General features: G+C 39.0%; 2 protein-coding genes across 8 annotated transcripts in view; one reads left to right on the plus strand and one right to left on the minus strand.

The window, feature by feature from the left end:
- The window catches only part of LOC103138540 (oxygen-dependent coproporphyrinogen-III oxidase, mitochondrial-like), a 6,953-nt gene extending 3,009 nt beyond the window's left edge, over positions 1-3,944 (minus strand). Inside the window, exons 1-3 of the mRNA XM_007552772.2 lie at positions 3,067-3,944; positions 2,178-2,321; positions 1,986-2,096 (exon numbers count right to left, since the gene is read on the minus strand). Of these exons, the coding sequence (XP_007552834.1) occupies positions 1,986-2,096; positions 2,178-2,321; positions 3,067-3,604 (793 nt within the window). The 5' untranslated portion in view covers positions 3,605-3,944. The remainder of the gene's footprint in view (positions 1-1,985; positions 2,097-2,177; positions 2,322-3,066) is intronic.
- A 365-nt stretch (positions 3,945-4,309) lies between these two features.
- ccdc181 (coiled-coil domain containing 181) lies at positions 4,310-9,566 on the plus strand. Of its 7 annotated transcripts, none has more exons than XM_016671848.1 (8): positions 4,315-4,715; positions 5,696-5,800; positions 6,740-7,239; positions 7,300-7,376; positions 7,449-7,726; positions 7,835-7,981; positions 8,794-8,951; positions 9,323-9,566. In XM_016671848.1, the coding sequence occupies exons 2-8, from the start codon at positions 5,702-5,704 to the stop codon at positions 9,492-9,494; spliced, it is 1,431 nt and encodes a 476-aa protein (XP_016527334.1). In that variant the 5' UTR covers positions 4,315-4,715; positions 5,696-5,701; the 3' UTR covers positions 9,495-9,566. The 7 variants fall into 7 exon arrangements, with proteins under 7 accessions (XP_016527330.1, XP_016527331.1, XP_016527332.1 ...); XM_016671849.1 differs by having other exon boundaries at positions 4,318-4,715; positions 7,515-7,726; XM_016671847.1 differs by having other exon boundaries at positions 4,313-4,715; positions 7,300-7,726.
- The last annotated feature ends 299 nt before the right edge of the window (positions 9,567-9,865 follow it).

The following is a 9,865-nucleotide window of genomic DNA, read 5'->3' on the forward strand; positions in this document are numbered from 1 at the left end:
CTGTTTCATTTGCGATTATTGTCAGGCTCAAATGCTTTTGTCGAGAGAATTTTTTTCTTTGATGCACAGTAAATGTTCAGACTTGAGGAGCAGATGCAGCACAGACCTGATCAAAAATGAGCTGCAAATTTCTATGAACTGTCTCACACATAATTCTTCCAGGTTGTCCAAAAGTTAAAGAAAAAAAAAACAGCTTGAGACCCTAAAGCACATGTGTCAAACTCAAGGCCCGCGGGCCACATGTGGCCCACCATGTCGTTCTATGTGAACAGCATTTTATAGGCCCATGATTGATTTAAAATAGGGTTTGAGCACGAATTGACTACAAACTACATCTCCCACAATGCATTCCAATTGTTACCAGCCAACATTACGGCTTCTCGCCACTAGAGAGCAGCAGAGTCACCTCAAGTTCCTTATTGATTTTCCCAGCGAATAAAACTGAGACGTCGACAAGCTAACATCAAAACGTCCAAGAAAAGAAAAATCGATTTACAAGTAAGACTGTGAATGAAGATGTGTGTGAGTTGGTGTCAGGGCGGCAGGTCGAGCTAGACTTTTTTTGTTATCCGTTATCTTGACCGACAACATAAAAAAAATCGGCCATGTACTATTTTTATCTGTGAAATTACAATCATATTAACATCGGCTATTTAATCGCCTTTGTGCGGTTTAGTTAATATTCACCGTGAATCCAGATCCCATCACAAATTAAGCAGATAAATGTATCTACATTTTTCTCATAGTGACAAAAACCAGTGACTGTGGCCCCAATAACTTTTAATAAATTAAATTAAGCGACTTCACTTAAATTAGCATCACTTCACCCGCTGGGGTCTGACTGCACTTCCTCCTGGTTCCCATCTTCAGAAAAATCTGCGCTAATTCATCAGTCAGTTGGATCTGTCTGATCCAAACAGATCAACTGAATTCTGTGAATGTTTTACCCTGTGCGGTCCGGTGTGCGCTTTTACCAGGATTATTTATTCATTTATTTATTTATTTATTGCGTGGTTTCGCTTCTCCGAAACCGACAGATGTTACATCTGCAGCTCCTCCAGGACGCCGCTCTCGCGTTCTGGACTCTGTAGAACCATTTGTCTCTGCTAATGACATCTTCAATACATTTTTTGATCCCAGGCTTATTTTATTGACTGAACAGACAGAAACAGTTACCATTATACATTTTGAACTGTTGATTTTATTTTTGAACCATTTTTTTATGGTTCAAAAATACATTTTACATTCTTTAATTGTAAAGTGTTGATTTTATTTTTGAACCATTTTTAATTGTAAAGTGTTGATTTTATTTTTGAAACCTTTTTTATTGTACTGTTGATTTTATTTTTGAACCATTTTTTTATTGGAAAGTGCTGATTTTATTTTTGAAACCTTATTTATTGTAGTGTTGATTTTATTTTTGAACCATTTTTAATTGTAAAGTGTTGATTTTATTTTTGAAACCTTATTTATTGTCAAGTGTTGATTTTATTTTTGAAACCTTATTTATTGTTAAGTGTTGATTTTATTTTTGAACCATTTTTTTATTGTAAAGTGTTGATTTTATTTTTGAACCATTTAATTTTTATTGTAATGTGTTGATTTTATTTTATTTTTGAACCCTCATTTATTTTGAGGTGTTGATTGTTTGAGAGACTTCACACATGACTTGCCCCATATGGGGTTTGAACCAATGACCTCAGCATTACCAGCACAGTGCTCTAACCTGCTGAGCTAACTCACCTACCTTACAAACTGTTGAGTTTCCATGGATTTAAGAAGAATTTACATGATCTTACCACAATGAAGATTTGATAAAAGTGCTTGTATTCTAATGTTTTTCAAAACAACATACATAATATTTTATTTTCCAGAGATTTTGTATTTTGAAGTGTTGATATTNAAAGAAACAAAGCCTATTATTAAACCACAGAGTCAATAATACTACTGATACCAAGACACAGATGCTTTAAAAAGGGACTCACCATCCTCCTCTTCTATTTCAAAGTATCTGTAATTGAAGTGAACTGTGGGAATGTGAGGGTTCTTGGGGTGGATGACAGAGCTCACACCCATGGCACAAAATGGCAGCTTACCTGAAGCAAAGCAGAGCCAAGTTTTATTTTAGATACCTGAAGTGAAGGTGTGAAGGGAGAAAGTATAACTCTAAGACCCACCGTCTTTCCCTTTGAGGACTTTCCCTCTGCTTCTCATTTGTTTCGCAGCCTCCTCAGTCAGATACCCGAACACCACCGACACATTAACTCCTGCCTTCTCAAACACCTTTCCATCCTGCATCACACAGCTGATTCCTCCACCACCTAAAAACAAACAAAATGGTGAAAATTAGTTGTTTTATGCATTTATGTCTGTTGATATTGCAAGTGCATGCCTGTCTCTTCCATGCATTTACAAAATGTTCCCACAGTATTAAAAGGGGAAGTATTATGTGTTTTCAAGCCACATTGTGCAATTTTTAGCACAATCAAGTAGCTTCAGTTGTTAAAAAATGCTATATATATATCACATATGACTTAAAAGAAAGTTGACTTCAAAATTTAAACACCTTGAAGATTCTGCTCTTTCTGAAACTCCACCTTCAGGAAGTCATCACAACATGGTTCTTCTATTAAACCTTTCACAACTTTTTTCGAGCATTACACTGAGCAGTATTTCTTATAATGAGGTTAGCAGATGCTAAGTTCCACCAGGTGTTTGCTCATTGCTTCTGGTCAGTCTAAAGGAGCTTATTGGGGGAGTCTGAGAGGACGGCTGCTCAGTGAGCCAGAAGCTGGGAAGCTTGGAAACTGCAGCTTGGAGGAGGAGCTGGACCTCGAAGGCGGTGCTAGGTCTGCCCATGCGTTTTGCACAGCTGAATGGTTGTCATTGGAGACTAAAGGATTTTTCAAACATGCATGAAAGAATCAAGGCAACATTCCAAGTATGTTTCTGATGCAAAGAAACGTCAATTTTACATACTACTGCCCCTTTAAGAGCAGTGTTTGTATTTGTATGCTCTGCTAGAGAAGTGTAAACCACTAGCTACCCCAGTGATTCCCTTATTACCTTCCTTCCTTTGCCATTTGTCCACCTTGAATGTCCCACCGTCCACTTCCTCCAGGGCTTTGCAGAACTCAGCCTGAGTCTCCATGATCAGCATCTCCATCTTGGTGCTCATCTCATCCTTCCTTTTCTCCAGTACACTGATGTCAGTCACTGGGACCGACATGAAGCCCCTACATCTTTGCGCAATGTCCCCCTCTTCTTCCTTCGTCTTCTTTGCCTTCTGGGGGATTGTGGTCGCCATCTCTGCCCGTTGGAAGTGATTAGCGTTAGCCAGAAAGCCCACTACCGCTGCGGCGGTCACCGCCACCGCACCACTAAACGCCAGGGCTCCCCTTTTAGTTGTCCCGGCTGCAGACCGACCAGCGGTCCCGTGGGACATGAACCTTAAGTTCAAGTCTTTGGAAAGCCATTCCCTTCCCGGAAGGAAAGTCGCGGATGGGCCACCAGCACCTGCGAGACCCTTTAATCGAGAACCCAAACACCGTTTTGCTTTGGTCTGAGCCGTCTGCTTTACCGATAAAAGAACGATGGACGCCATTTTCAAGAAAAACTCTTAAGTTTTGCTATCTTCAGTGAAGTGACAACAATAACTGATCAATGAGTAGGAACAACTCTTGACTCTGTCATAAGTTGCATGCCTACGTGCTATTAGTCGTGTTTTAAAAACTGTCCAGTAAAGGGGCGGGTGGTTTCTGGGTACTGATAACGGCTACCTGGGAAATGTAGTTCTAACGTGTCCAAGGAGGGAAGAACAAAGAGTAGAATGTTAAATGACAACTACAAGACCCAGAATGCCGTATGCTAGAAACGGATGTAACGTTCATGGACTTCACATTTGCCCAGTGTTTTACGTAATGATTAAAAAAGTCAAGCGCTCCCCGTTTCTCGGATTACTTAAAAAGGGGATCGACATACATTTAATATTATCTGTAAATTTTTTTTTTTGATTGGTAATATACTAAACCTTTTATTTAGTAAATGATAAATTTCAAACGATCCAGTATACCAAATATCTATCTACCATATCTATGTATCTAGATTTTTATATAGAGCTGCAGTTGATATTTTAGTTGCAATTTTAAATACAGTCATATTTAATATTAGCATAGTGAGACTCTTTTGTCGGATTTTCTTGATCAACTTCTAAGCATGTTTTATAAATACTACGGTATCCATGAAGCCCAATGTTCTAATCATCAATGTTCTGTTTTCATTAGCTTCAGCGGAAATTTATAATTAACAGAAATATGAAAACATCAGTCTGTGTGTAATTAATCTATACAATGTGCTTAACGTAGATGAAACCGAAGTAACTAAACTTTTCAAAACTCATAAAGGTACGGAATAGACCCTTATGTGTGAAATATAAAACAGTGTCTTTACATCAGGCCGTATTTGTACGCATGCGCTTTGGTAAAGCGTGTTGTTGGTTGCCATGACGACACGACTATTAAAGCTTTTAAGGCTGAAGAGACTCGGGCCAGATTATGATCGCAGGTGTTGACATACAGACTGCTACGCAGTATGTGGGTCAACAAAATGGAGAAATAACATCGAAACAATCCGACAATATAAATTTATTTCCCTAACTCATCGACGGCAGGTATCTGCGCAGCCTGTTGGTGAGTGGAATAGCTAACATTCATCTGGTAAGAATCTCTTATCTATATCTGTTTAGCCTGGAAGAGGAAAAGATCAGTGTTGATTGCTACTGTCGCGACTTTTAGTTTTCCTATTTTACTTATCTCTGTTAGCAGAACTATAAAAATAAACCAGATTAACGGGGTTATTTTTGTCTTAGCTTGTATTGAGTTCAGTGTTGTAAATTCTTACACTTTACAATACTACACAAATTAAAATTAAACATATAGCCGTTGTTTTAGCTACGGGATTCGGATTTATAGTTTAAAAAGAAATAAAGTTTGAGTAATTATGCAATACCACCTATTATTCACCAGATGGCGACAAATCACAGACAATATATACAGAGTTTGTCTTTATTTCTCTGTGATGTCGATTTAATAAGTTATTTATGGCCATTGCCAAACAACTATGCATCACATTTTAAGTAAATATCATATTAACATCAGCACAATTGTAGTGTTTTTCTTGTTTTGCTTATTGAAGCACACACTGGTTGAATCCTGGTCTCGTACTTCAGACGACGTCTTTATGTTAACAGCCATTTGCTTAGATCACTGAATTTTTAATTGCACTTTTCACTCTGACCGCTATCAGTAGTTTACATCCAGCGGGCTCCAATGTATTGGAATGATCCAGTATACCACATATCTATTACACATGTGATAAAACACGTGTCTTAGATTTGTGCTTATATTTTTAGGAGATGCTGATAAAAATAAAATACAAAAAAAAAAACATATTTTGGTTTAAATAAGGATATATATTTACATTGCAATACAGTACAGCCAAAATGTATATTTACTATGGAACAGGAACGAAAACTTACGAAGGGATTTTCCCTATTACTTTTAAGGAATGTCTTAAAACCCAGTGTGGATCAGCTTCATGGTATGGCCATAAACAATTAGCTATATTTGTAAAAAAAAAAAAAACTTAAAATCATTGCCAAATTTCTTTAACATTTTGTCTTTTTGTTTCTCATCAGCAGATCATGACTGAGGCAAATTCACCCAAGTCTCAGGAGGATTATGAAGACGACTTTGAAAAGGATCTTGACTGGCTAATCAGTGAGGAGGGCCAAAGTGAACAGGTAACCAACTGCTTGCTTTTTTCCTTTTCTGTGGGACATCAATACATTTTATTTTCTGGGGTGAATCCACATTGTACTGCAAAAGTATTTATACCTCTTGAGGTTTCAACATATTGTCACATTACAGTTGCCACACCATCTGTCAAAGCAACCAAGAGCTCGCGGAATTGATTCTTTGATTCCGCGAGCTGACGGAACTGCAAATATAAATACTACTCTCAAAAATAAAATGTACACATGTACAAAAGACCACATGAATTTAATAATGCAAATATACTGCTATACATCATGCAATGATATTTAATTAGATTTAATCGTATTTTTGACTGTACTGATGTTCACCAATGCTCTCATGTAACAAAGAGCAAAAACGGTAAAAATAAGGAATTATGTTTCGTGTTACATCATCAGTTATATTATATTATAACACAATATATATATATCACAAATTGTATCACAATTTTCAATGAAAATGATAAACAATACACAATTGCCCATCATTTTAATGTAAGCGACACACTTTTCAAAATTGTATTCGTAAACTATCATTTCTCTCTGACTTCATAATTATTATAATCTAAATGCCATGAAATTTGTGGTTGTAATGACACTAACGGTATGAATGCGACTGCAGCAAGGCTCTGTATGTTCGGAGTTCCCTTCTGCGTGTACTGAATGTGTCATTAAGAGCTCCTTTAACGTGTGATGGGTAATAGTGTTAAGTTACACAATCTGGCACATCTCACCGCTTGCATGTGAAACCAATGCTTTTCACATGCAGTGGCATACTTTCAGTCTGATACTCCCCAATGCATCATTGATGAGCAATCAGACATATCTGCTATCACACTAGCAGATTGTCAAAGTCTAAGTGTTGAGCTTGGGCTTTTGTCTACATTACAATCTAAGTAATGAATGTCTGTTTCATCTACTGAACAGGGCTCTGACTATGGGGACGTAGACGCAGAAATAGACAAAGAGCTGGAGAAGGAAGAGACCCCAGGAGAAGCTATAGGAAATGAAAACGGGGAACAAAAACCAGACCATGTGGAAGAGGATGAAGAAAGGTGGCCGCCTCCTATGGAGCCGTTAGGCTATGACATGGACCAGGCGAGTACATCACTACATACAGAATCACCTTTCCCTGAGACAGATGAGCAGATAGATGAGGAACAGATGTACATCTTGGATAAAATCGAGCAGGCCAACAAGGAACTAGAGGAACAAGACACGCCAGATATGACGAGACAGAGACGGCTTCACTTTAAAGACACACTGGTGGACCTGGTGGTGCCCCCACCCCTTTCAGATAGCTACTCCGATGACACTGATGAAGAAAAGGAGAGAGCCTTGATTGCAGGTGCAGCATCGGTGGTGTCAGGGATGTTGTCCAACTTAATCATTGACTCTAGTGGACAAATTAGCAGCAAGGACAGAGCCACGGTTTCAGATGCAGAGTCTGAGGTATCACAGAAGATAACGCTTTCTCCTTATGACGACAGCAAGGAATTAAGAAGATCTAGTGTTGAAGGACTTCAGGAAACTAAGGAGAGTAAAGTGCTTGTGGAAAAAGATGGTAAGTTTGACCTTGTTAGTATGAAGGATATGGAGAGCCAGAGTCTCCTCCCTCCAATATTAAATAATGTAGGTAACGGTACACAGACGTCTGCTCACCTCCAACCCTCCTTTCAACTGGGCACTGATCAACTTAAAGCGCCGCGACCTCCGACTCGGCCCAAGGCCAGACCCAATTCGGCCAGACCCAATTCGGCCACCCAAGGCCAGAGAATGATTCTGATGAGAAACGGCAAGAGGCGAGTGCAGTCTGCGACAGGAACTCCTTCCAAGGCGACCTATGCTCTCTCTCCACAGCAAAAAGACCTGTTGCAGAAGATGAAGGAGAAGAAGGATAGGCTTGCCAGAGAGGTGCGACAATAAAAATGAAAAATCAATTAGTAGATATTTGCATTGCAGTATTGCAGTTCTGACGTTGGTAACCTTTTTTCTCACGTAGATTGTCGTTCTTCTTGTCAGGCAGAGCAGAGGAAGCATGAGGAAGAGGAGCTAAAGAAACAGGAGAACGAGCAGGCCTTCAAGTCGTGGTTGATAAAGAAAAGAGAACAGATTTTTGAGGAGAGAAAGATTCATCGTGCCAAGGAGATAGAGAGGATGAATGCTAAGGTAGGCAGCACAAAACCTGTCAAATATTAATCCACTACTGAAATATGAAGGATCTCATCTCCTCCTCTCTATGAAGATCACAGTCTCTGCAGCCTGCAGTTGTTCTCAGTGATAATCTCCAAAAAAGATAACTATGCAGCCTAATGCAGAACTGGAGCTTGTATGAGATGTTTGAGATGAAACATTTTGAAACAGTTTTTAATCTTAGGGGTCGTAGTGATCAAAACAACCTTCAGCCTTCAATTAGCTACAATAATTTGGAGAGTGAGAATAGGTGGTTATCGCTACAGTGCCATTTAGAGGTTTTTATGCTCACACTGTGAGCCTAAATGTCAAGCCACCAGGAAGACGCTGGTGTAGTACAAACTGAATACTGGAGGACTCTTAGTCAGTACTGGAGGAGTTCATTTAAATTGTTTGGATTCCTATCTTGAAGATGGTGTTTATGCACAGTGCATGAGTTTTTTTGTAGGGTTGTTAATAATCAATGCCAAAACCAATTTTAATGTATGTTATGAAACTTTTTGTCAATGTTTTAATCATTTAGATGTTGATTCCAAGTCAAGTTGAAACATTTGAAGGAAGTCTTTTTGCTTCGCTTCATTCCAGCTTCACTGTGCAAAAATACCCTCAATACTGGCACTGAAACATGATGCCGAAGGAAGTCGGTGTGTCATACTCAGAAAGAAAATCCTACAAAAATGCCTCTGCCTCCTCAAAAGTTGCAGATTATAAACTTTCCAACTAAGAAAGAAAAAAAAATAAAACGTTCACAATTTTTGAATTGTCTCCACTTCTGCCGGCGGTCACAGAGAGACGTCTATGACCCAGAGGAGGCCTACAGGTCGTGGCTTCAGAAGAAAAAAGAGCAAGTGCAGAGAGAGAGACAGGTTGTGGAGCTCAGGAAACTTGAGGAGGAGTGTAACTGCCTAATGCACAGCCGCCAGGAGTGTGACCGTGCCTTCAATCAGTGAGTGTGACCTCCTTTCCTGTTTTATTCAAAGTCGTCAATAGTAGTAACAAACAGCGAATAATTAGATAATTCCACCTCTCAGCTTTTTTTTACATTATACAGACATTATACAGGGAGATGGTAAACTGTGAACTTTCATAATAAGTAGATATTATAGACCTTTGGTGTAAAGTATGTTATATTTGTAGCTTTGCTTTCTAAATTTGATGTTGAGAGAAGGGTAAATATTACAAAATTAATTTTACAAACATTTCCTGTGGGGATCTGGTCTACAGAGCAGAAAAACACCTGCTAAAAAGTCTTAATCATCAGACTAACTATCGTGTCGAAATCATTTCTTTTAGACAATATTTTCTTGCCTTTTCCAGGTGGCTGAGGCGGAAACGGGACGAGAAGCGAGCACAGCAGCTGTTACACATGGAGCACTCCCGCAGGGTGGCGTTGGAGGTGCGGCGTGCGCGCCAAATGACTGAGCTGCTCTGTGCCGTCAATGCAACCAGACCCTTCCAGTTCACGGACGACTCCGCCTACCGCTACTGAGGCAAACAAGCGGCGCACACCCTCCTAGCTCATACGCAACATCTAGCGCTTATTAAAAATTGCAACTAAAATGGATTTTTATCATATATATCTGTTTGCAAGGTATGAATGAAATATTATTGTGTGTTCTCTGTGTTATATTGTATTGTTTTCTGTGCTGTGTTACAATACGTTTGGAGAAAAGGAAACCGCAGTGACCTCCTTTCATGTAAGCAGACCTCAATCAATCATCCAGTAAATTGAGTGACTTTTTTATTTTATTTTTTTTTTACTATGAATTATGTTCTGTGTAGCAACAGATGCACGTTACTTTGTATGAAGCACTTCCTAAAATACAGATTAATTGATTCTCATTGCATGCCTTTGATCAG

The sequence above is a fragment of the Poecilia formosa genome, unplaced genomic scaffold, assembly GCF_000485575.1.
Source record: "Poecilia formosa unplaced genomic scaffold, Poecilia_formosa-5.1.2 Scaffold52, whole genome shotgun sequence".
Lineage (NCBI taxonomy): Eukaryota > Metazoa > Chordata > Actinopteri > Cyprinodontiformes > Poeciliidae > Poecilia > Poecilia formosa.

Excerpts from the sequence above, each read along its gene's own strand:
- ccdc181 (XM_016671844.1), top strand. The coding sequence starts at position 5,702 with ATGACTGAGGCAAATTCACCCAAGTCTCAGGAGGATTATGAAGACGAC. Across the intron at positions 5,801-6,739 it reads AGGAGGGCCAAAGTGAACAG|GGCTCTGACTATGGGGACGT; the intron begins GTAACCAACTGC and ends TCTACTGAACAG. Across the intron at positions 8,952-9,322 it reads TGTGACCGTGCCTTCAATCA|GTGGCTGAGGCGGAAACGGG; the intron begins GTGAGTGTGACC and ends TGCCTTTTCCAG.